This window comes from Streptopelia decaocto (genome assembly GCF_964273445.1).
Source record: "Streptopelia decaocto genome assembly, chromosome: 7".
Classification (NCBI taxonomy): domain Eukaryota; kingdom Metazoa; phylum Chordata; class Aves; order Columbiformes; family Columbidae; genus Streptopelia; species Streptopelia decaocto.
This window is the reverse complement of record NC_138661.1, coordinates 64,758,016-64,784,426: the sequence shown is the minus strand read 5'-3', so window position 1 is coordinate 64,784,426 and position 26,411 is coordinate 64,758,016. Positions and strand designations below refer to the sequence as shown.

General features: G+C 39.3%; 1 protein-coding gene across 9 annotated transcripts in view; it reads left to right on the top strand.

Moving 5' to 3' along the window:
- The window catches only part of NAV2 (neuron navigator 2), a 210,849-nt gene extending 184,641 nt beyond the window's left edge, over positions 1-26,208 (top strand). For all 9 annotated transcript variants that reach the window (XM_082058912.1, XM_082058913.1, XM_082058911.1 and 6 more), the window contains 16 exons: positions 1,200-1,283; positions 1,881-1,992; positions 2,634-2,779; positions 5,381-5,553; positions 7,476-7,629; positions 8,171-8,330; positions 8,827-8,927; positions 10,469-10,564; positions 10,723-10,891; positions 12,879-13,114; positions 14,342-14,496; positions 14,968-15,039; positions 15,518-15,714; positions 16,087-16,205; positions 21,240-21,443; positions 22,554-26,208. In XM_082058912.1, the coding sequence (XP_081915038.1) occupies positions 1,200-1,283; positions 1,881-1,992; positions 2,634-2,779; positions 5,381-5,553; positions 7,476-7,629; positions 8,171-8,330; positions 8,827-8,927; positions 10,469-10,564; positions 10,723-10,891; positions 12,879-13,114; positions 14,342-14,496; positions 14,968-15,039; positions 15,518-15,714; positions 16,087-16,205; positions 21,240-21,443; positions 22,554-22,679 (2,304 nt within the window). In that variant the 3' untranslated portion in view covers positions 22,680-26,208. The remainder of the gene's footprint in view (positions 1-1,199; positions 1,284-1,880; positions 1,993-2,633; positions 2,780-5,380; positions 5,554-7,475; positions 7,630-8,170; positions 8,331-8,826; positions 8,928-10,468; positions 10,565-10,722; positions 10,892-12,878; positions 13,115-14,341; positions 14,497-14,967; positions 15,040-15,517; positions 15,715-16,086; positions 16,206-21,239; positions 21,444-22,553) is intronic.
- Positions 26,209-26,411: the final 203 nt, after the last annotated feature.

The following is a 26,411-nucleotide window of genomic DNA, read 5'->3' as shown; positions in this document are numbered from 1 at the left end:
ATTTTCATAGGGGCTGATGGGAATGAGAGATGCACATCTCCGTGTTATTGTAGTGCTCGTGTTTGTTTTCATTGCGAATGTGAGAACAGTTATTTAGGATAAGTCAGCTGTGTACTGCTGATTAATACGTCTGGAATAGCACTGTGAAGGATTTTGCTATTCTGTATATATTTAAGCAAATGTCCTTTTCCGCTTGGAAGGATTTCGCACAATTCTTCTTGTTGGTGTGTGCATAGAATTATTTTTAATAGAGAAATAAAATGTTATTTTCTATGGTTAGTGTAGATTATTGTGGCTAATGAGGCAAATATATATTGAACTATTCCTGTGTCCAGTTATTTGTGTACATACATACGCATGTATATGTATGAAACAGTGGCATGTCATTGGCACTATTTATCAAGTTCCTTTCCATCTTTTCAATCTACTTTTCCTTCTTTTTACTTCTCAATAATGTTCAGTTCTTAGCTGGTGGCCTTAATATAATCGACAATGAGTTCTCAGTGCTTCATAGGAAAAGAAAAAAGGGTAATTGGCCAAGCACCAGGAAGTTTTGGGTGATATTTAGCACATAGACCTTGGTTGCAGGCAAGGTGCACTCCAGTGTTGGAGAAGTCATTGAGTCACCTTTTACATGTTAATGATGTCCCACATAAAAAGTCAAAGATTGATTTCAAAAATGAGCAGCAGGAGATGTTTAGAATCTCTCTGTATTTCGTGATAGGAGGTCTTTACATGTCATCGCTTGCAATAGCTTGGGGACATGGCTAGATAACCAAGGACATACTTTCAGGTGACAAGATGCATTCCCTGAAGCATCCTTTAAAAGCCACAGTATTGCAGGATTGCACGTTTTACTGAATAAATGAGAATTTCAAACTGGAAAAAAATCCCACCTTTCTGCTCTGTTAGAATAGATGTGAAATAAGTGTCCTGGCTATTGCAGTTGTGGTATCAAAGATGTGGATGTAGCAGCTGAGTGAGAAGCCACCTCCAGAAAATGTCCTCCTGATGTCCCAGGTCACAGCGTTACTCCTGTATCTGTTTTCTAAAGCTGTTGGGAGCAGCTGCTGCCAAGCAGGGCAGGGTTTAACTGCATCGTAACAAAAAATGCAATGCGGGAGATGGTTCATTTAAATACGTGTTAAATTCATGTTTTGGGCGGAAAACAAACTGTTTCTGTGTGGTTGAACTTTCAGGCTCACCTGGTGGCAGCATTTGAGCAGAGCCTGGGGAACATGACGATCAGACTGCAGAGCCTGACCATGACAGCAGAACAAAAGGCAAGCTTGAAAAATATGTGGGGAACTCTTAACTTCAGTTTCCAACATTGTTGCTTGTGCTCCCTCTGTAGTTGAGCGGGAAGAAAATAACCCAATTTGCCTTAGTTTCCTCAGTTGTGGTGACAGAGCAAGATTTATAAAACCTTTTATAAAACACTGATTTTTCTCACTGGGATGTTGTGGCAACTAATCAGGTTACTCCAATAAATTGTTGCTTTGGACACAAGCCTTTAATAGTGCAGATTTTTGTAACTAATTTCTTCCCAATGAATCCACATGCATGCGCTTTCAAGAGAAACACCAAGAGGAATCCTTGCAAGACAGATAATATTGGATTTTTGGACAGTGTACTTGAATGCACATTATTTTTGTATTACAGAGCATGTACATATTTTTTATCATAATAACAAAGCCATTTTGCAACATATTGAGGCCAGACTTTCCCAGGTATACCAAACCACATTTTCGTCTCCTTGTACATACATATTCCGTAAATTCTCTACTACAAATGCTTAGATTGAAAGGTGGCTCCTTTGGAGCGGTTCAATACCATCTGCATTTTCGAGCTTATCACCCCTTTTTTTGTTCTTATTCAAGGACTCAGAACTGAACGAGTTAAGGAAGACAATTGAACTACTGAAGAAGCAAAATGCTGCTGCCCAGGCTGCCATCAACGGAGTCATCAACACACCTGAGCTCAACTGCAAAGGTGAGAAGCAAACGCCACGTATAGCAACCATGGGGTGCCCATGAGACTTTAGTCCGCTTGGTAGTAGCTGATGTAACCGTCAGGGATGAGCTTTGTCTCTTGGCCATGCTCTAGGTGCTTGTTTTGGTATCGTGGGGATTTGAAATCAGATCTGTGTTAATAGTGCGATATGTTCTATAGAAGTAAATGGGTGTGTTGGGTACGTGAGAAGGCATTTTAACAAAGCTTTTCCACCTTCTGTGTGAACTCATTAAATTTATTATAAGCATTTAGTAGTTCATAGAATCATTTTGGTTGGAAGAGTCCATCAAGTCCAACCATAACCTAACTCTAGCACTAAACCATGTCCCTGAGAACCTCATCGTTTAAACCTTTCCAGGGATGGTGACTCCACCACTTCCCTGGGCAGCCCGTTCCAGTGTTTCACAACCCTTTCCATGAAGAAATTTTTCCTAGTATCCAATCTGAATTCACCCATTTCAGAGCTGTCAGGCGCTTTACTTTCTTTGGCATTTTCAGCAATTCCTAATGTAGAGTCCGAACGCAATCCTGTCTTATCTCACTTCTCTTGCTCATGCCCATAATTTACACTTATATCCAATTTCTTACTTAATTTTGACACGTCCTCTGCCGGTATTCAGGACCTGGAGCTGCTCAACCCGCAGACCTGCGGATCCGAAGGCAACACTCTTCAGACAGCGTCTCCAGTATCAACAGCGCTACCAGTCACTCCAGCGTGGGCAGCAACATCGAGAGCGATTCGAAGAAAAAGAAGAGGAAGAACTGGGTGAGTGTATTTTAACAGATTGCGTGGGTTTTATATAAAATTGTCAGAACATGCACGGTGAAATCGAGCTGCTCAGCTCCTCCTTCCTCCCCTCACGCGACAGGTCAGCACAAGGACTACGCGTGGTTTAAATCCTGTGTAAACTCTCTTTTGAAGGCTTAATTGAGTCCTAAGTGATGTATATGCTTGTGTTGACTCTGCCTGGGATTGAATTTTAGCTTAACAGCCAAAAGGCCAGTCTTAAATTAGAAATAGCTGTCAAAGATCAAGTCTGGCTAAAAGTAATATGATGTCCAGCCCCTTAGGGAAAATGCAACGTCTGTCATTAAAGTAAAACAAATCGACAATGAAAGATCATTCTTACTTTTTTTCTTTTGGCTCATAGGTCTTTCTTTTAAGTGAACGCGTTAAGCACTTAAAGAACTCTGTTTTGAACGTTACCCTTGAGTTCTACAACAAAAAGCCACCGATTTTTAAACATTTATTGTGCTGGACCTTTATTTTGCAAGATTTTGGAATACTTACCTGTCATTTCCCATTTTTCCTTCTTTGCTCATCATATACTGTGTACAAGGTACCCTGTACTGGAGGAAAGGTACATTATATTAAACTCCATTTTCAATTAGACCATAAGTGCCTTAGTGACCTAGTCTGATTGTAGTTTGGACTAAAGTCCCTAGATCCTTTATTGTAGCCAGTAAAACAATCCACCCCTTCCTTCCCGCTGAATTTAAATCTCCCTGGACCTTTTGGGTGTACAGATAAGTCTGTATAGATACAAAACGTGGTTTCAGCTGGTAAAAGCTTGATTTATATTTGCACAATATCCTCTCAGAAATGTTTATGAAATTCCTGAACTGTAAGAAACAGCTTCCTGAGCAGGTTCTTGGTTTTATTTCTCTCTTATTCCCGTAGTTTTATTTTGATATCTTGCCAGCTTCTTCATAACAAAAGTGTTTCCACTCTGCCCATTAAATAACTGGCTGAATGGAAATAATGTCATCTCCAAATCCTTCTTGTGCTGGGTTATACATTAGCTATAGACAAAGTAAATTGCTGTAACTTTTAAATTGCCAACGACTCTTAATTTGTGAGACAAACCTTTTGTAATCATTAAGCCTTAGTTCAGATAAAACACTTCTTAATTTTTTGCTTTAGCTTCTACTCTTTGTTATTGTAACCTGGTAAATATTATCTTACATCAGCCTACAGTTCTCATACATCAGATGACTATTTTTAGACAAGGTTAAGGAAAAATGCCCTTATTTCAAAGAGAAACGAAGTCTTCATAAAGTAGAAAAAAACAGGATAGTATTTTGATGTTGTTATTAAAAATGAGTACATCCTTGCTGCAAAATGAAGACTGGAAATTAAACCAGTAATTTACTGAGAAAAATATGTAAGTTGAGTCTGAATCACACATTGGTAATTCCCAAATACCGAGGAAGTCCTCATCCAAGATCTTTTTGTTATAAATGGAAACAATGCAGCTGTCAGTTCAGAGCTGAAACACCAGATTTTCAACATTTCTCACTGTAGGAGTCTTTGTCTAGTTTAAAAATAACTTTCAGCTCATATTAAGCCAGCTTGTTTACAACATATAATTTGCAATAGCGTTAAATGGTGTTCATAGAATATCCTGAGTTGGAAGGGAGTGACTCGGTACAGGGCAACTTAAAAGTTAAACTATATGTCTAACAGTGTTGTCCAAACACTTCTTGAATGCTAACTGTTAAGCTGTAACTTTGGGATAACATCAGTTTAATCACATGAATATGTATTCTTTTGGTTGTTTGGAAAATGGCGGTCACATTAACAGCGGTTATTTTAGCTGCAGTTAGGTAGAGAACGTTCAGTCTTCCCACCTGGTTGAAATACCTGTTCCCGCAAGGAAAAACACAGTATTAACTTGGCTGTGAGCCAAAACATTCTGTCCGAGCCAAGGAAAAAATATAATTAAAGTAGTTAAGAGATCTGGGTCTGGCATCTCCCTCAAGTAGTGCAAAAATGACCTTATGTTGTTTGAAACACCTGGTTCTGGAAAGTACAGGGTTCCGGTTTTAAAGTAACTGTTGGTCTTTGTTGATTATTGGTGATGTTTGTCTTAGGAATCCAAAGCTTTCCTTATCACTGGCCTTATCTGTTAAAACATGTCTTTTTTCCTTCCCCCACTTCCTTTTGCTTGCGCTTCCTCCGGCAGGTCAATGAGGTAAGGAAGAACTACTTTAAACTACGAGATCCAAAGCTAACCCGTCCATTTACATGACTAACCATGTCAGCACCATTAACCTTGGCTGAGCCACGTTACGTTAAAGCTGCAAGTTGCTACAACATCGCTTGTTGCACTGAACGGAATTTGCTGTAAAATAGTTATCTTAAAAATAGGAAGCGTTGATATCCAATCCCATTGACCTTATTAATCTCATAAAATAGTTAAGGAAAAAAAAAAAGCTTTTTAATTTGTTTTTTACTCGTATTAAAATACGTGAGTTTGGCTGTATGGTTTGGAGTATTTGCATGTTGGAGTTTTTACTCTGCGGCTTTTTCTGCCTGCTTTCATTCTTAATGATGTGCCTACTGTTGTGGTCTTGTTTTTTTCAGCTACGCAGCTCCTTCAAGCAAGCTTTTGGTAAAAAGAAATCTCCCAAGTCAGCATCTTCTCATTCAGATATTGAGGAGATGACTGATTCTTCGTTACCTTCTTCACCAAAGCTACCACACCATAACACCGCTGTTTCAACGCCATTGCTGAGAGCTTCCCATTCCAACTCTCTGTAAGTGATTTACTTGGTTTTTAAATAGAAAATTAAAAAGAATGAGCAAAAAATCACACTTTCAACTCCTGCCAGTTTTGAATGTTCCATAGTCCAAGGGGATTACAGGCAGAGGGCAGAAAATTTGTATGCATGTATACAGAGAATTAAATATATTTAAGCTGACTCCCAACACAGCACCTTTGTCTTAGTGTCCAGGAAGCCAAAAATCATTGCATTGTTACTGTAGTGCAATTTAATATTTCATCGGGGTGCTCTCTCAGCAGAACATATTGAGTATGAAGAGTATTTATAACCAGGGCGACCTTGGAGTGCAGAATTAATTGGATCTCTTGCTGTTAATGAAACAATCCAGGCCAAGCCTGGGATTTTGTTTTCTCTGTTGACTAAGGCAGTGCGCTAATCTGCCATGATTAGTTCCCAATTAAGTTGACAAATTCACATAAAAGTGAGAATGTACTGGAAATCAAAGCATGGTTTAGTGACAGAGCTGAACTTGAGTAGTAGCAAGCTGTTATGTAGGCTCATCTGTAGGACCAAACCATACCCTTCTGCCTGTGTTTGTACGAGAATGAGATGTAGATGCATGCTTAACCCATTTTATGTTCATGGGAAGGTCACAGGCGATCTCAAGGCTTCATTTTGACCACCTGTGAAATAAAGTTCAATAATAGCCATACAGCACTGTTTCGAGTCTGAACTCACATTTAGAAAGTGCTTGGAAAACTTTGTAGAACGGATTTTACGTTAATTCTGTCAGTAGTTTCATCGCTTGAGTAAGATAAATACAGACAGTTGTAAGAGGCAGTATTGTGAAATATATAATTACCAGCCAGCCTTACGACCTTGTAGATGTCATGCAAAGCTTGAGCCTGATTTCAGAACAAATGCATTGGAGTAAGTACCCAAACGTGAAGTTTTGTCCATCCCTTGTTTCACAATAGCAATAATTTCCAGCCGTATAATAGCGATGAAATGTTAGTAGCAGAAGATAATCCCCCGTGAATTTTTTTAAGCTTCTCCAGTCTCTTGAGCCGCACTCAGTGAGTTTCTGGTGACGGAGGCAAATTGTGCTTCAGAACTCTAAGGCCAGAAAGTTGTCAAATGATGATCCCATCTGTCATCAGTCAAAACGCTGTGTGCATACGTCTCATCTTGACATGAAAGCCAAAAGGCTAAACATGAGAAAAGAGTAAATATGGGAACTGAGGCAAGGCTAGAGCACAAGTAAAACTTGTGTATTTTGGCCTATTGACTTTTTGATGGGGAAAACATCTCTCATTAACCTGATTTAGAGAGGGACGTTTAAAATTAATCTCCCTTAAAGCATGCAGCTGTGTAGTTGATCTTTATATAGATACACTTATGAATGTGCTGAAATGTTACTCACCCAGATTTTTTTTTTTGTGGGAGGAGGGAAGAAAAATGCCACCAAAAATTTTTAAAGCGTGAGTGCTTTAAAGTGAGCAGGAATTTATCACGCTTGAATAGGTGTAGAGTTCCAAAGCCCTCCAGAACAGTTCAGGGAAACCCAGCTGTGCACACCTGGTGAGCTTTAAATCTGTCTGTAAACTCATCAATCTCCAACCAACTGCTGTTACTGCCTGCACCCCCTTAATTTATTTAGAGTTTGGCTTTAGAAGTTTTCCTTTATGGCAACTACCATGAAAGAAAATGAGGACTATCCAATAGTATTTGATTTCCAGAATTCTGTTCAGATGCTGATTTCACTACTCTCTAATGTTTCCATGACCTATTTAATATCTGATTTATGGTATCACTAATTCAGCAACCCCAAATTGTTGCCTGCCTCCTGCAGAATAAAAGGGTTTTATTCCTCCTTTGCTAGTGAGTGCTGGGGAAGCACCACCTGAAAAGTGACAAATGGTCTCGTTCAGTGTCTGGTTTTCCATCTTCTGCAGTATTTCTGAATGCACTGACAGTGAAGCTGAAACGGTCATGCAGTTACGAAACGAGCTGAGAGATAAGGAGATGAAGTTGACCGATATTCGTCTGGAAGCCCTTAGCTCCGCTCATCAGCTCGACCAGCTTCGGGAGGCGATGAACAGAATGCAGGTAAGAGATAACCACCCCAAGTACTGCAGCCTGTGTTGGTGTGTTAAAGGTTGGCCAACCTGCCACACAGTAAAGAGCGGAAAGAAGGTAAATCAGAAGTTTTTGAATGCTTATTAGAAGTTGGGTCTAGTTTTGTGCCAGTGTTAAGCCTTGTACCTTCATTAAAAGTCACCTTGAATGTATAAAGTCTGCTGCCCTCAACTCTGCAGCTGCAACTGTTTCAACCCTAGAAACCTTATGGGGGGGATAATTTTGTTGACTGTCATCAACTTCTTAAGATGTTCCCTTGCTCTCTGCTTTAAAGTAGCTGCATTTCAGTGATCAGTGAATTCCCACATATTTATGTTTTTCTAAGATACTTTGAAAGGTTTTGTGGAAGGGACTTTGCAATAATTAAAATAATTAATTTATTAAAGTAAATTGAAGTAATACGAAAATGGCATTTCTGCTAGACTACTATTTATTCTTCAGTTACTTATGTTGCTCTCTTTTAAGTGTACGTTTTCACTGTGCCTTCTAACTCCCGGCTTGTCTTTTCAAGAGTGAGATTGAAAAATTAAAAGCAGAAAACGATCGGCTGAAATCCGAAAACCACGGCAGCTGTAGCAGGGCTCAGTCTCAGGTTTCCATTTCATCCTCTCCGAGACATTCAGTGGGTCTCTCTCAACACAGTTTGAACCTCACGGAGTCAACCAGTCTCGGTGAGTTTAATGAGAAAGGCGGTGGGCAGGTTTTGTCCTGCACTTGGGAAGGTTTGGTTTGGTTAGCCGTGGAAAAATGAAAGCATGAAAATTATTAACAGTTGAGGTGTGGAAATATGTCAGGAGCTGGCACAAAGCCTTCTTTTAAAATGTCGTCATGAGTCTGCTACGCCCTGGATCGGAGTTGTCCAATTATGACCTCAGCTGCGAAGAGTCGTGTTTAAAGCCATTTAATGGTGTACATTTGCCAGGGGATATATCGTAGGAAGGAAAATACAGAGTAACCAGCTAATAATTTTCAATGACATTCACTTTTTAAGAGTGATACTGATATTTGGTAGGGAAGTCAGTAAACTGGTTCTTACGTTGTTACTTCTGGGCGTGTGAAGCCCAGGTATGTTGTGTTTGACTACAATAGACAAGTTGGTGTAAATCAGAATAGTCTTCGTTGTTATTAAGACACAGCTGTGAAGCAGTTGATGTTTTCTGTTCACAGACATGCTGTTAGATGACACTGGGGATGGGTCTGCACGGAAAGAAGGAGGCAGGCACGTCAAAATAGTTGTCAACTTTCAGGATGAAATGAAGTGGAAGGAGGTGAGTTGTGCATCGTCCCCAGCTTTGAAATATAAGTGACTTTGGAATGGGGCAGAGAATTCAAATTGTTTTGGAGGCTTTTATTTGCAAAATATTTTTTACAATTTTCTCTTAAGAATAGTACTTTGGTGTATCACTAGTGATAGCCAAGGTGCTCAGCTCTCTTCTGCTTCCTTGGAACTGCTGGCAGCCAACACCACCAGTTCAGGTTGTCTCGTCGACTCAACCCGCCGTTACTTTTTATTTTACAGCTTCTTGTTGGTGCCATCAGCATTGATGGCCACGAACCTTGAAAGTAGCACAGGGCTGCTAGACTAGACCATATGTCAGTGATATAGGCGATAACGTTAGGATTTAAGCCTTTCAGTAGCACCTCTGAAAATGAGGCCACTCTTTCAGCATCAAGGACTAATCTGAACCTTGGGACAGCATCTGTTTAAGACTGATGTGTTAAAAGCTGCAAAAAGCTCTTGAGCCTTTCAGTTAAACATCAATAAAATTGTAAGTAATAGCTAAAGTAATCCAATGCATTGATAGAAGATGCACCAAAATGCTAGAAGCACCAATATTCTGGAAGAACTTAATGGATCCAGACTGGGAGAACTATAGCTTATTGTTCTAGTTCAAGTTGTCCTCTCTGGTACAGGTATCCTGTTTTGAATGACATCTTTCAGATGTTCTCCATTCTCAGGTAATTGAAAGAATCCTGAATACCCGAATACATTTCAGATATTGTAAAATTGCGGCCCACGTTGTGTGTGTAATGCATGAGTGGATGTACTATGCAATCTTTACCAAGCACTGACCTTGCTGTCTCACAGTATTAGTACATGTAAAAGCATATTTAAGAAATAATTTGATGTCTTTTGTAAGAGAGGGACAACAGTCTAAATAATAGGAAATAAAATTGACTCAGCAGATCTTTCCATTGAATACTATTTTTGCATTAAGAAATTGCAGACCTATTTAAGCAAATTAACATTAAAACTATATTGCTAGTTCTGTCAGACTCCACTGTGCTCACAGTGAAATGATTCCTTAGATTTTAGTTAGACTTGAAGTCTTACTATAGAAATGAGATTATATAAAACTATATGTATACACACATATATAACTATATATATGTATAATCATGTATAATTTCTATAAATCTATTTAGATTTGTATGTCTGTGGCAGGATTTCTAGAAGTAAATAGGATAAACCTTGCAAATGCCTCATATTTGGTCCTGAAGTTGTGGAACTATGAATATGCCATGGACTTTTCTGCCTAGAATTTTCCTAAGAGTCTTTCTGTCTTTTTCCAAAAGTATCATCCTCTCAGAGGCTTTTGAATTGTTGATGAATTAATTAATAAGCACCTTTTACCTAATATTAGTACCAATCTAAGTATCCTTTAGGTTTGTGACTCCAACAGTGTAGAAAAGAAGGATTTTTGTGTAGCGTTCAGAATTCACTAGTGGTAAATATGTACCATAATTTAAAAAAAAAAAACAAAAGGGATTTATTTATTAACTTAAATTTACATTTCTATGCATCCAGGATTCGAGGCCTCGCACCTTCCTCATAGGCTGCATCGGAGTCAGTGGCAAAACCAAATGGGATGTTCTGGATGGGGTTGTGAGGCGCTTGTTTAAGGTTAGTGAGTACAATTTGCTGCGTGCTTGAGTTCTCCTGTTAGGTTTTGGTGGTACCAAGCAATGTTTAACTTGCTGTGATTATTACTGTTATAGCGTAGAACAAAGTCACGGAGATCTCAATGCTTCCTAACTTTTTGCGTCCCTTTTTCGCCCCAGGAATACATAATTCACGTGGATCCCGTCAGCCAGCTGGGTCTGAATTCAGACAGTGTTCTGGGCTACAGCATCGGAGAAATCAAACGCACCAACAGCGCTGAGACACCCGAGTTGTTGCCCTGTGGCTACCTGGTTGGAGAAAACAACACTATTTCAGTGACCGTCAAAGGTAATTACGCTTGACCTGTCTGTTGTAGTTCTCACTAATTACAGTTACTAGTCCTATTTTCATTTGATAGAGATAGCGCTTAGGCGATGCTAACCCTATAAATTCAGCAGTTTTTTGAAGTGGAATGGTAGGTATAATTACACACACGCAGTTTTCTCCACATATCTTGAACTGACGCCTGGAGATGTCCCGGAGAGGATGTCACACCACAAGGGACATTGTGGAGGTGTTTGAGCACTAAATACCTTCCAAATGAGTAAAGCCTCAGAATTACATTACCTCTTTGTGACAGCTATAGTTGTTATTTCTTTCATGCAAAGTGAAAAGAATCTTGATGTCGCTTGTGATTTGCCTCACTGAACAGTCCCTTTTCAGGCACCAGTAGAGAGGGATCCCAGAATTCATCCCAGGGACACCTTAAAATCAGGGCTTTTTCAGAATGTATGGTTTTCACACTTCTCATCAAATTCATTAGATCATGCTGATTAAGAATTCGATGCTTTTATTTCTCATGTGGTTTCTCATTTGGTTTCTCCGAGAAACATTTTTCTATGAAAGTTGTACTATGAAGTGAGATTTGAGGGAAAAAATCCTCAGCCACTTCATTTTAAATGTACATTAGTTTGCTCGAAGTTATACCAGTGAAAGCTCGAGCATAGATCTGCATCTGGACGGTAGAGTATTTGAGAGCATTGCCAAACACTCTGCAGCTCATTTTCCCTATGGTATTTGACTGAGAGTTAGTTGGATTTTTTTGAATATTGGTGTAAAAAATCGGTTACCTTGGGTAGCAAATCAGTGGGCAGGAAGACAAAATAAGCCATGACATGTCTCAATTTACTGAGGCTTGATGTGAACCCAGGCTATTCTGCTTACTTAGAAAACATTGTCCAACAGTAGATTCCAACTGAAATATTGCTTAAGGTCTAGGCATATCTGTAGAGCTTAAATCTGATTTTATATTTAACTTGCATTGGCTTGACTAGTGCTTTGAAGGTTCCTATGTGATAACAGTTTTCAATAAAATAGAAATGTATTTAATCAATTCATGGAAAAACGCATATACCTTTGAGATATAAAGCTGCCTGTACAAATATTTAATATTCCAAGTAGCCATTGAGGTGCAAACATTTCTCTGTGTGATCTGCCAACTTCCCTTTCTGCTGTTTATTTTGAAGCACTGTGTATTTTCCCTGAGCCAATTCTGCCTCAAGTGACTGCTGACATCGCGTAAATGCTTATCAGCAGGAGTTTTATGTTAGAAGAGATAACTATCAGCATACAGAGGAGGAGTTTAATTACAAGCGTGTGGGAAAGTAGGGGGAGTTGATGATAACTCTTTTCTTCGTCTAGCGATTCAAAAGTAAACAGGTAAATTCCGGATGAACGCGGACCGGACGTGGCGAAACGCTGCAAAATGGATGTTTTGTGTGTGAAAAACGTGGCCTGGAATTATTTACTATGGCGAGTCTTGCAAGGTCTTAGATACACCATAGGGTGCAGCTGAGCTCATTGAAAACTGGGAGAGCTGAAGGTTAAGCCCACAGGTCTTTTCTGCACTTGTTTTATTAATTTCAGCTTCATATGTGCCCCTCTCGATCATGGGGGATACCAGAGTGGGGAAGGGAATTGTCTCTGAAGTGAGAAACACCTTGGTCAGGTCGGATCTAAATCTGTTGGGTTCAAGTGTTATTTTGGGGGGTTTTCTCCTCCTGTTGCTGGGCCCGAGTACATTCACAAAACACATTTTTCAGCCCTCCAGTTTGACTGTCTAGTCATTTCAACTAATCTTGGTTTATTCAAACTCCACTAACAGGATTGCTTTGCAGCTTTACAGCTACTTAGCAAGAAAGGAGAAAACAACCAAACCAACCAACCAAAAAACCCACCAAACACAACAAAAAAAAGCACCATGCTTTAAAAAATGCAGATAATTTGATAAAAAATAGGAATCCCACTAAATAAGATTTATTTTTTCTTGGTGCAGGTATCTGCGAGAACAGTTTGGACGGTCTGGTGTTTGAATCACTGATCCCAAAGCCTATACTGCAGCGTTATGTCTCTCTCCTGATGGAACACAGACGGATTATCTTATCTGGCCCCAGTGGCACTGGTAAAACGTACCTAGCGAACCGTCTCTCTGAGTATATGGTCCTTAGAGAGGGCAGGGAGCTGGCCGATGGCATTATTGCAACCTTCAATGTGGACCATAAATCCAGTAAGGTGAGGAAATGGAAATCATCCTTGCACAATTAATGCTACTGTGTATCAAAATCGGAGATTCCTCCTTTATTAATCCATCAAAAGCTGATTTTAAACTAATCTTTCTTTTTAAAACATTATGTTAATCTTGAAGGGAGTAAATTGAAGATTTTCAAAACTGCAGATTCACCCGATGATGGGCCTGAAATAGCAGGCTTCCAGGTGTATATTTAAACATCTAAAAGTCTCACGATTTTCAAGTGCTTAGGAGCCTGAGAATTGCTGGGGAAATTAAACCGCTGCGTAAAATTCCCAGCAACTTAAGCAATCCCTATTGCATGGGGATGTTTTTATCCCCAAAACCCTCAAATGCATCTCTAGGCTGTCAGGAGGTTCTGCAGCTGCAAGTATCAGCAGTTGTGATCTGCGTACGCTGGTTTGGAGTGACTGTTGTCCAGACACATTCCTGCACTTGGTCAAAACATGTCTCTGCTTTTTATGTGCTGCTGGTTTTGCTGTATATACCTCCAGATTAAAAAAAAAAAAAGGTATGTTTGATGTCCTTAGGCATAGTTTCCTCTGGAGGAAAGGAATGGTTTAAAGTGTGGTTGTAGACCACTGGTATAATTTGAGACATGCTAGGGAATACATGATTTAAAGCTGGGGAGAGCATTTCAACCACACCCGGTCACCTGGCAGCAGCCCCACGAGCTCGATCTTCTTTCATGGTGTGACTGAAGCATCTGAATTTGGCCTCTGCTGAGGGATGCTTTATTCCAGATTAATTTTGTTGGCGGCATTTCGATAGAAACACAGCGGCAAGCAGATGTAACAAACCTAGCTGGGTTGCAAAGTTCGCTTTGCTGCACTACGGAGAGTTGAACAAGTTCCCAAAAAGAAAGAAAAATACATTTCTGAGCTCCGAGTGTAAGATTAGGACAGAGTGAATGAAAACACAGAGACCCAGACAAGAACACAGTAACCCCGCTTGAGGCCCTTATCTCACACAGGATTTCTGATATAGTCTTTAAATCTTCAGCATAACCTACAAAAGAGAAAGAAAACCATATTCTTCTGTTTTCTCATGGACAATGTGTGCATTTTAAGACAGCAGGCTCTTTTGCTTTACATTTCATTACAATGCCAGCAGATTATTTATCTTACCTGGATTTTCAAGGAGTATGAAGAAAACTCTCTTTATCTTTAATTTTATGTTTTTTCTTAATTTTCTTTATGTATGCTTTACAGGAACTCCGCCAATATCTGTCCAACCTAGCAGACCAGTGTAACAGTGAAAATAACGCCGTGGACATGCCTCTCGTTATCATTTTGGATAATTTGCATCACGTCAGCTCACTGGGAGAGATCTTTAATGGGCTTCTGAACTGCAAGTACCACAAATGGTAAGGAAATAATATTAGAACACATTCTGAATTTCAATACTGCAGTCAGACCACTGCCATTGCAAAATGTGGTCACAAAGCCAAACTCTAGATTAAGTTGGTAAAATGGACTGTCTATATTATGGACAGCACTTTAGAGGTATTTTCCTTTATAACATGATCAATTCCTTTGAAATCAGTAATAAAAAGGAGTGTAGAGTTTGGGTAATTTGCATTCACTTCACCCAGTAGCTCTTCGGTACTAAAACCCCATTTTTTGTGAAAGTTTCCTGCTTTGAGATTCCTGTTTTGCTTTCAGAATTTGATGTTCTCAGAAGTCAGATTCTCAGCAGAGAATTTGGTCATTAGTAACTACAAAAATCTTTTTGACAAAAGAGGTTTGAACAACCCTTTTAAATGTTGAGATCTTACTAAAAAGTTGTTTTTCAAAATTTACAATTATGATTTGCTTGTTTGTTTGTTTTTTAATAGTCCATATATTATTGGCACAATGAACCAAGCCACCTCCTCAACACCTAATCTTCAGCTTCACCATAATTTCAGGTACTGTTTATTCATGTTTCTTATTTATGTTTGTGGGCTGGCACGGGCGCAATGGCTACTGAGTCACCTGAAATTGTTCTTATCAGACGAAACAGCAAACCGAGAGAGAAATACCATCTGTTACTAGTTGCTGTCCTAACATGTGCAGCTTTGTTATGATGCTGTTATTAAAGTAACTTCAGTTCATAAAACTTTCATTTTCAGAGTATTGTTAAGATATTTGATCCTCTAACAAATTGTAAATAAGACTATTGGCAAGGCAGATACTGAATGAGAAATAAGCTTAAGCAATGTGCGTTACAAATTGTTTCATCTAGAGAACTCATCGTTACAAAATTTTTGCTAAGAAACATATGTGACTGGGCAGTCATTTTGATCATGATAGTAATCTAGAAATAACAAAAGAAACTTAGCCCAGAATAGATACGTTCAGTAGCTTGAAAGAGCAATAATGGACATTTCTGCTGTTCTGCCGTAGATGGGTGCTATGTGCAAACCACACCGAGCCGGTCAAAGGCTTTCTCGGTCGTTTCTTAAGAAGAAAACTAATTGAAACAGAGATCAGTGGCAGGATGAGAAATGCAGAGCTGGTCAAAATTATTGATTGGATTCCCAAGGTCTGGCAGCATCTGAACAAATTCTTGGAGGCTCACAGCTCCTCTGATGTTACTATTGGTAAGTGCTCTGCCCATATGCCCGGGCATATATAAATATGTGTCTTTTATTTCCTTGTATATCAGGTGCATCCTTGTGTATCCCCTTGTGCTCCACCAGGTAAAAACGGTTTCTTTAAAACCCTGTTTTTAGAGGGCAGCGTGCTCTGAGGCAAACTGTACAAAAAGTAATTGTGTTATGAAATCTGGTTAATTGTTCTTGCCTCGAAAGGTATAGTTTTTCAAGTAGATTCAGAGGATTTTTGAGCTCTCAGGAAGACCTACTTATTTTCTTTCATCCTTGGCTTCTTTCTCCAGAGAACTAAAGTTGTTATTTGGTCTTATTTTGAGGTGTATCTTGATGGGATTGTAATACCTGAATTTCTCGTTCCAGGTCCACGGCTCTTCCTCTCCTGTCCGATAGATGTAGACGGTTCTAGAGTTTGGTTTACTGACTTGTGGAACTACTCCATCATCCCCTATCTTCTGGAGGCAGTTAGAGAAGGGCTACAGGTGAGTAGGCAAAAGTGAAAAATTACAGATCATAGAATTGTTTTGGTTGGAAAAGACCTCCAAGATCATTGAGTCCAATCATTAACCTACCACTACCCGTCTTGAATGGTATCTGTTTTAAAGGAAACACAGCATTGGACAAAACTGAAGAATGCCAACATTTTCTTTAGATACAGCTTTGCACACTGAATACCTACGTGTCTGTGAAAATGGCGCTTAAATTGTCATTAATTTCAGGCAGAATTATTCCCTTCAAACTATTTTGAAAAATGGAGTGGAAGCACTGAAAGTCCAGATTAGATTGGGGTTTTTTAAAGCTGTTCAGATGCCAAATTGCTGATGTTTGTGGTGGGGGGAGTTAGTCACCCAAATATCTTTCAATAATCTGTTCCAGAAGCACACCCTAAAATTGTATTGTACCTCTGAAAAATGTGTTATTGGTATTCACTGAGTTATGTGGGATTTTCCTTTGTGAATCAAATCTTTCAACAGAGGAGAAACAAAGCTGTGTATGGAGAGAAACACATTAATGAGTGACAGGATCAGTATCGGTGACATTTTGATTGCTTCTCAGTCTACAGAATGAATTTTTTAGTAGATTCCTTCATAATTCTTTCAGAGGCCATAGTGAAATAATCATCGATTGCCTGTACTTAGTAACTGATTCATACTCTAGCAACTTGGATAGGTTTAAGCATTACCACACAATTCTTAGTGCATCTGTGACAACAAAGCATGTTGGAATCAGGAGGAAGGTTCCACAGAGGATTGCTATTGACTTACCATGCAACTGGAAAAAGTGACCTTTTTTTATTCTTCAGTCCTCTCTTCACAAAGTAAGTGTGACAGCATAACATGTAAAAGACAGATTTTGAGATAAAAGAATCAAATATCAGTAAATTCTGGGCATTGCATGCATGAAAGCTAAAAAAGAGATCACACAGAAATAAAAAGGTGGAGCACAGAATCTAGAGGACTGAAAAAGGGCTAAAGGTAGATGGAAAATAGGGAATTATGACAATGCATTGGGAGCTTCTGTTTTGGTAAGAGGACAAATGCCTTTTTGAGGGCATAAGCTATAAATACAGCTGTAAAGGTAGGAGAAGAGTAGTACTTCTGTATGTAAAAAGACTTAGAAAGTTAAAGTGGAAAGGCTTCAGAAGAGAGCAGTGGGTATCAGTAAGATACAGGAATCGTTCAGTGAGAGATGAGAAGCCCAATCTATTCAGTTTATTCAAGAGGAAGCTAAAATGTTACGTGATCTATGGAGTCTCCTGTTTCAGTCTTGCAGGGAAAAAATCTAGTGGATGTTTGACAAGTTTGGACTAGAAAAATTCAAACTATAGGCAAGACATGGCTTGTTATGAGTAAGAATAATTAACAGCTATGAAATTGTACTTGCAGAAGCAATAGATTGTCTATCACGTATGCCTCTGTGTCTGAAGTCTTTCTGAAAAATTAAATTACTCCAAGTACAAGCTCCATGGAGAGCCACTTGTGTTGCAGAATGGTTCGGTCATGTTTTTGAAAACAGTTCTCTCCATTCTGCTCCTGCTGAGGGTTCACCATTGCAGTGTTTGGTAGGATGTCTTGCCATTAAGATATGTTCAAGTATAAAAGATTTCTTTTGGAAAATACTGGGATTTTGGTTTGATTTGCTTGCTTATGACGTTTCTTTTCTATGCACTACCCTTTCTGTATTAGAGGTTCAGTCTGAGTACTTGTAGAAGTACTATATTAAAAAAAGGGGGGGGGATTTTACATTGTCCAGTGACGACCACCTTGGGCTTCATTTGCTGTCTGTACAGCAGAGATTTATAGATATTAGCGGAGAGAGAAGACAACCTTGTCATAGAAAACAGCTGTTACTAATGGCTCCTTACAATTCTATGAAATACATGAATTGTATCATTGGTTGGGTCAGAATGTGTGCAAGCTGTGTTTACTATTGAAAATTTGTCGTTGCCTGAAGACCTCATTTTCTCTGAGATAATTGTGTTAAGCTCTTAGATCTGAAGGACATGATAGGTCCTAAAATACAACACACACAGAGGAACTTTCCTAGAAACAGAACAGAACCATTTTACATAAAACTTCCCATTATTGGCTCCGGTTACTTTCCTTTATATTTTTGACCTAAAACAAGTGACAGGAGAACATGTGACTTTGTTTCCTCCTGAAAAGGAGAAAACTGATCCTCGCAGGGATGCTTGGGCTCCTTGTACTCTGTGTTGAAGCTCTTGTATTGACTGATCAGTAGTTGTAGAAAGCATTGAAAAATTAGTAACAGAAACACAGAGAAAGAACGACAATTAATAAAACCATATTCTTGTTTGCTTGTTTTGCCTGTTTTCCACATCTGTCCTTAGGTTATTTGAATTGCTTGTGTTCCAAGTATAAGGATTTCAGTTTCTCATTTTGTGCTTTAGGTTCTGTATCCACTTCAGTCCCATTTCCCTGAATTCCACTAGTTCATTTCCATTTAAATCGTTTATCTGTTTATTCTCGAACTTCTTTTGTTGACTCAGTACTCAAAGAGTAGCCAGAGTTGTGCTAATTAATATTCAAATGCTAGAAATGTGTTTCATTTGGGGATATTTTCTGCCCCTTACCTTCTCCAAGAACACATCTGCTCTTGTGAAATTGCCTGCCAGAAAGGAAGGGTGGACTTCTCATTTCACTCCGATCCCTGTGGATCTGACCTGAACTATTTTTATATTTCTGTTTCTCATTTAGAGAACTATTTTGGGTCAAAGGCGAGTGAGCCAAATGGATCCTTACAATAATTGCTCCCATTGGAGCTGAGTGTTTTGTTCCTTCAAAACAAAGATGTGAAAATTAGAAGGTTGGATAAAACCCCAGTTCTTCCTGCTTGGTTTATTGATACAAGAAGAGGACCCAGAGTCCCTGTGGCTTCCTGCCACTGTCACTCGCACTCTGGTGGTTTCTCTTTGGTGCTTTGTGAAGCAACCGGTTTGATTTTTGCCTCCTTAACTGCTCTCTAGAAAACACACGTGTGAAAGGGACCGACAGAACTAGTTGCTCTGGAAGATAATAGCGAATTCGTCATTCAGTCTCTCATCATCTGCTGCAGATATGTCGTATATTTATATGGGAATTTTACTTATTAACTAATTTTATGTGATATAGTTATATGGGAATCTCACCTACTAGCTAATTTTGTGTGATATAGTTATATGGGAATCTCACCTACTAGCTAATTTTGTGTGATACAGTTATATGGGAATCTCACCTACTAGCTAATTTTCAGAAATGAGCTCGGATCCATACAAACCTTCTAGGTGAAAAAGACATGGAAAATATAAAATCCTTTCCACTTACCAACTGGCATGTGCTGCTGTAGATTAAAATAGGGGATCTGGTTTACCGCAGCCTGAAGACGTTATGCTGAGAAAAGAATCCAGTACAGCTCAGGGGTGAGGAGTTTGAAGGATGCTTGGCTCCATCTGCTGGGCACCTCTGCTCTGGGCTGGGACTCGCTGGGTTCTGCCTCAGAATAAAGCAGATGTTGGTATTTAGAGCAATTTAATGCTTTGTGAATTTGTGCGTGGCGTTTGGCTGCCATCTGTGGCCAAGTTCGCGTTCACATCTATCATCTGTGCTTCACTTAATTTGGGTTTCTCGTAACACTTACAGGGAGGCTCTAGTAGAATCAAGGGCTTCATTCGGCGTGTGGAAATTAATACAGCCAAATTTTCAGATAAAGGATTAGGCTGTGAGTTACGTGATGTCATTTAGAATGAAAGCTGTTGTTATTCTGTAATATTGCCCACGAAATCTGTGTCAAAGCGCCGTTCTGCCAGCACTTGCCTGATGGATACCTGCAGAAACACCCTGCTACCATGCGGGAAGATCAGATTTGGGTCCGTTAACCATGCATCTGGATGAAATTGGGCTTTTGCATTCTGTTTGGATGCAGCATTTCAGGGACATGGTTGCACTGGAAGCAGGGATTTGCTTCTGTGCTGCAAGAATGTTCCAGGGACTTGTGGTAAAGTAAAGAACAGCACTTGAAAGCTGTAAGGTTTGCTTTAACTGCTGCTGTTTGGCAATGGGAGGATAATAAAATGGGGGTATGTGAAAAATAAAGCCACCAAAGAAAAAAAAAGCTATTAAGAAAGTGAAGTAGTGTTGGATCCATCAGAGAACTGATGAATTTCTCTGTTAAACCACTGCTTTTACCACTCTGTGTTGTGCAGAAAAGGCAGAATTCTCTGAATTCAAGTGACAAATGCCAGTGACAAACTCCAGTTGCTGAAGGATTCTTAGGATGAAATTTATTAAACAGAAGCAAACGCTTTTTTTTTAAGTCACTTGAAGTTGTATGTATGCTTTTGAAATTCATGTAGCATTACATTAATTTATTATCTAATTAAGGCAAACTTAACCAAATAGAACAAGAATACATTGGGATTTGGTAACACAGCTTGTTCAGAACAGAAAAAGTTTTTGAAATAGAGCTTGCTTACGTGAAGTAGGAACATGAACGTAGCAAAATCCTGCTGGTGCTTTTTCTTGATTGAATACAAAGAAAACTCCCCGACTTGAAAACCTTTTGCTATGACAGCCGTCATTATTACCTGGTGACAGGTCTGACGTTCCTCCAACACATTCCACTGACGGCGCGTTCCGGACGGCAGCAAACATAGATAAGGCAGTTGCCGGTGCGGTCCAGATGTCAACATTGACAGTTTCTTTTGTGTAGTGACTTTATTTAAGTTAACTTTATCAAGCGAGGTTATTTTCAGGTCTCCCTTTCTTCAACTGGTGCCAACAGAAGGGCACTACGTCCTCAAAGGAGGCGAGCAGCCTCTCCCAAATCAGTCGCCATTAAAAATAGCTAAAGCTTTATATGTCATTAGGGCAAGGGAAACCTCATTTGGTTTTGTTCAGCCCTGCTTGCAAGACCATTCTGCAATACAAGACTCACAGCACGTTCATTTTGGGTTTGGTAGGCACTGAATTAAATGGTAGACTAAGAGGAACGTTTTACGTGTTTTTATGCTTTTCCAGTTGTATGGGAGGAGAGCACCCTGGGAGGATCCCGCCAAATGGGTGATGGACACCTACCCCTGGGCGGCCACCCCACAGCACCATGAGTGGCCTCCTCTGCTACAGCTGCGACCCGAAGACGTGGGCTTCGATGGCTACTCCGTGTCCCGGGAAGGCTCCACCAGCAAACAAATTCCAGTGAGTGATGCCGAAGGAGATCCTTTGGTAAGCTCTCACTTTCGAAACAGCAGAACCACTTGTTTCCCATGTTTCTAGGGTTCATAAGCAGGAATAACGAAGTCAAGGACAGTTGGGGAGTGTTTAGAAGTTTTAGAACAAGAAGGCGATGTTTCTGGGAAAGTCATCAAGTCAACTTGCAGAATGCCTTAGCACAGAAAGCTTGTACAGTTTTGCAAGAAACAATAGTAGAAGCTTTTCAAATTCATTTGTTGAGGATTCATCTTTGCCAAGTGACAGGGGATGTGTGTAATCAAATTTGTTTCTACACTGTGGAATTAAATATGTGATCTTGTTAGACATACTTGAATAACAGAGTGGAACCATTTAATTGAGCCTGTTTTGCCACAATCACAAAATAGCCATGTTGCTTTGCTTCACATGTTTTTTAGAGCTGTATTCTTGACACCAGATGAAAATGGAAGTTTTCAAAGACTATATGAACTAATAGTGTCCATGACTGGTGTCTAATTTATGCATCAGAAATACCATACAAGCATATAGGGAAATGTTAACAAGAATTTGTATAGAACGTATAAATTGAACTTGAAGGTAACACTAAATACCCAGTTTCTTCCAATGGGAAGCAGTTACTGAAACTACTGTGCAAACTGGGAATGCCCCGAAGCTGTTCTGTTGAGGTGTACATTTTTCTGGACAGTTGAGAGTATAGAATGTATGTTGCAGTTTTTACTAGCTTATATATACATATACAAATACTTAGCCAGATATCGGGACATTTGGATTCATTTGGATTTGCCTCTTTTGACTCATCTGTCTGTATTTCCATGGGTCAGAGCAAGAGAGGGGTGGGATGCTTGCAGAATCCTGTTGAGTACGGCTCTGGACTAATCCCTTCAAACTTCTCATTTTCACCTTGACTGGAAAAGCATACTTTTCATTACTAACTTGCATGATGCTGTAACATGTTCTACAATTAATATCTCTTTCCAGAAACTCAGTATTAATTACCCCAGTTGTCTCTTCCTTCCCTTTGTTACCCACTGGCAAAGTGAATGCCACAGTAGCTTTCATGTGGAGTCTATAATCTTTTTTACCCCAGAATACAGATAATTGTGAACTTCTGTGCCTTTGCAGATGAACATGCTAATGAGACTGCAAGAAGCAGCCAACTACTCAAGTCCCCAGAGTTACGACAGTGACTCTAACAGCAACAGCCATCACGATGACATCCTCGATTCATCTCTGGAGTCAACGTTGTGATCTTCCTCGGATAGAAATAGGTTTTTTACATTGTTGCTCCCTGACTCGGCAAGAACTCTTAATCACAGACTCATGAAAACAGCACGTTCCTGGGCTGGGATCTCAGTATTAGAGCTGCAAGAACAACAAGACACTTGGAGTCAGTCTTGAACCTGGGTGCAGGCAACCCAAGCAACCTTTGTATTGTTTTTCCTTTTGACGATGATGAGAACTGCACTATTCCTTTGTTTTCTTCTGTTTAGTTGCTGTAAGCTCTCATGCCTAAGATCCTGAAGATGTTAAAAATATTCGTCATGACTAAAAGTTGTAGGGCGAGGGGGCGAACTTCACAGCTATGGAGCAAACAGCTTTGTGCCATGTACTGTCCAGAAGGAGAGGGGAGAGGAATTTTTTGCCTATGCTGCTTCTGACCAAACACATTTAGGTGAGGGCTGGACTTTTACCAGTCAGCTTTGCAAATTTAACTCAGCTTCCTATAGTTCTGGTGCTATAACGATATCACTTGCCTTGGTAATAATACTCAATAAAGGCAAAGCTACAAAACAAGGAAGTTTGAATAAATATTAAAAAAAAAAGAGAAAAGAAAAAAAAATATAAAAGAAAAAGCGCTGCTCTCCTTGCCAGTCTGAGACCTTGGCTTTCTTTCATTGTGTGTTTATAAAGATTATATATATAAATAGGAATATATAAAAATATATATACGGTCTGAACAAATCAGGTTTTTTCAAACACTGTGTAACAATCAGTCCTACTTACAAGTGAATGATCAGGTGGCCCTTGGCAAGTCAGGGCCTGATTCTCTTCCCACTTACATCCATGTAACCCAACCGGGTTGACTTTGGGGGCGTTAACACCCCGTTCAATGACGCCGAGAGCGAGTTTCCCTCCTCCAGAAGTTGGCGCGAGGGCCGTGCCCTGGGAAACCCTGCGGCTCCAGAGGACCTTGGGCGGCGCGCAGGCGTTGAGCCCTCACACAGGGGTGAGCTGCACCCCCGAAAGGGGCTCATCAGGCTTTCCGTTTCCTAATCCTTGCCATGAAATGTTACAGCCGTTTTCTAAAAGATTTTGGGTGCTTTTTTTGTTTTTGTTTTTTGTTTTTTTCAAAGTATTTGTTCCAATCAGCACAACCATAAATGGGTTAATTAAAACTCAGCTCTGTGACAGTTCCAGTTTTTAATTAAAAAAAGTATTTTAGCAGTATTCAGATCTGGAATAAAAACAAAAGGAGGGAAGGTACCGCGTCTTTTCAGTTGAGCTGGGCCATGCTTTCGCCTTTTGGCAGAGCTGTGAACCTGGTTTTATTTCTCCTCTGAACGCACACACCTACACGATCAGTGTTAAGGCTGGTACTTCTGTTGGGGAACAACACCACCTCCCAAAGACTTGCACTTTCCTTTTTATGGAAGCGAATGCTTTTTATACCATCACCACGTCAGCTGTACCTCAGCAAAAACAGCACTCCTCAATATTGATTTGTACTAGCCTTTCCAGCTATCTTTTTGGTGCTGACTTTTAAAGCGATGCCTTATTTTTTACTAATTGTGTTTGATTAAATTAGTGCTGTATATTGTGGGGTCTTATTTAAAGAGACAGGGCTAAAGTCATCTCTTGGAATATCATAAGTTGCTGTGAATACTGTTTGTATGAGATACTAGGATTTGTTTAAATGTGACAAAAAAAGGAGGGAAATGACATAACTTTTCAGGTTCATATCAATCTGCAGCTAATAAATCACTGAAGAGTTGTTTTATCCATGCAGGAGGAAAACAAAAAGCTTTTCAACTATAGCAAATGCTGTCATTAATAAATTACAGGATTATGCTGGTTTTTCAATGTACAGAAAGAAAACTTATTACAAACACTTTTTTAAGAACTTGTGGGTTTAAAATAATGTAACAGACAAGTTCATGCTTCTGTGACTCAGCTTGAGAGGATGGTTTTATTATACCTCATGACTTTCTGTAACATAACTGTACTTTGTCTTACTGAGCTGGTCTTGAATCTGCTCCTGTTACAACTTTTAAGTGCTGATGATTTTTTTTTTTTTTTAAGAAAAATACTGTAAAAGAAAAAAATTAACTATTTTAATGATGGGGGGGAAGAGCTTGGTGTTGTTAGTTTTAACCTTATGGACTGTGTTTCATTATTTCACTGAATGAAATACCAAGGGTTACTCAGCCAATGTTCCTAATCTTGGTACTGTAAAAATGGGATAAATCTGTATGGAATCCAATTCATAGCATGCTGACGACGAGTTTGAGAGAGGTTGATTTTTCCAGTAGTCTTGACAATTCTGCTTCCCAGCACTGACTTTACCTGCTACTACTGTGAATTTTGGTACCTGATCCCCCAACTGAATCCATGCAGATAGAGCATGTGCCTGTAAAATACTCCAGTTGCAGGGCTAGGGCTTTACATGGACTTAATACCCTAGAAAATGCCTCGGTTAACTGAGCGCTATAAGGCATAAAATGGTGTTTTATTTGTGGGGAACGGGGTATTTTTTTTTTTCTCTTTTAATTTTGAATCCCGCGCTTAAGCTCGGGAAGGAATTTCTGTTATCTGTAATTTGTTTTGACAGTAGCTTGGATTACAGCGAGCGAGGCAATTTTTGGTAGGCCGGTCATTCTGAGCATCACAATATTCAGTGTGTTTTCTCAAGCTTCGGGAAGCAGGGTTACCCGTTGTGCACACATCTTAGTTTCTATCAAGACTTTTCATAGATTAAGTCTTTCTTTAAGTGACTTTGTTCTCATTTAAGGCTTTTTCAAGACGCTTCCTTTTTTTCCTTACCAAGTTGGCTTGTTTGAAAAAAGAAATCCACAAGAAAGAAATGCAAGATTCTATGCAACATTCGTGTTGAGTTGTAAATTGAAAGTATAAAGCATTCTCTTTCCTACACAACTGCCAAGAACGATACAGGCCATAAACAAGATGTGGTTTATCTGGGGAAAGGGGGGAGGGGGTTGGTTAGCCTTTTTGTACATTTTGGAAGAAGCAAACTGCTATTTCATTGTTGATGCTTAACTTCAATATTACGTGTATGGAAACTTGTCTAAATGTGGCAATTTTCTTTCGAGAAAAAAATACAAAAACAAAGCAAAAAAAACTCTTTGTCGATATTAAATGGAAGGTTGCTGTTTTGATCTAGTCGTTTCCAGTGGAACAGTTTATGAAATATGTTCTATAAGATGTACATTTTTTCATTGTAACATAGAAATGTAAATATTTGATTAAAAGTGCTGCATTTTGATGAATTTTTTCTAGCCATTTTTAAAGAGAAAAACTAGGAATTGAGTATTTTGTGTACGTTTATGATGTTTTCCATTTGCTCCTCTCCCTATTTAATTTTCAGTTCTCATTTAGGATTGGAATTCGTGAATGGTCTGTTTGAGATCATGCCTCTCCTTTCTCACTCTCCCCGTTTCTCCCCATTCCCCATCCCCCTGTGTCATGGAGAATAAAGCTGATGATTGTACCAGTCTTAAATTATTCATGATTCAATAAAATTGATGCTTATTTATTCAGATTTGTGGCTTCCCAGAACTTTTTGTCCCTTCTTAATCAACATTTATTACAATTTCCTCTTCACCTATTTTATAGAGACACTGTGATTATACAGTAATAAATTTACATTGGTCATTAAGAACATGTAGCGATCTTATCTCCTTCGTTTCAAATAAATGCTCTAACTTGGAAAAATAAAGAACTCTCTTTTCAGAAAGCATAAAT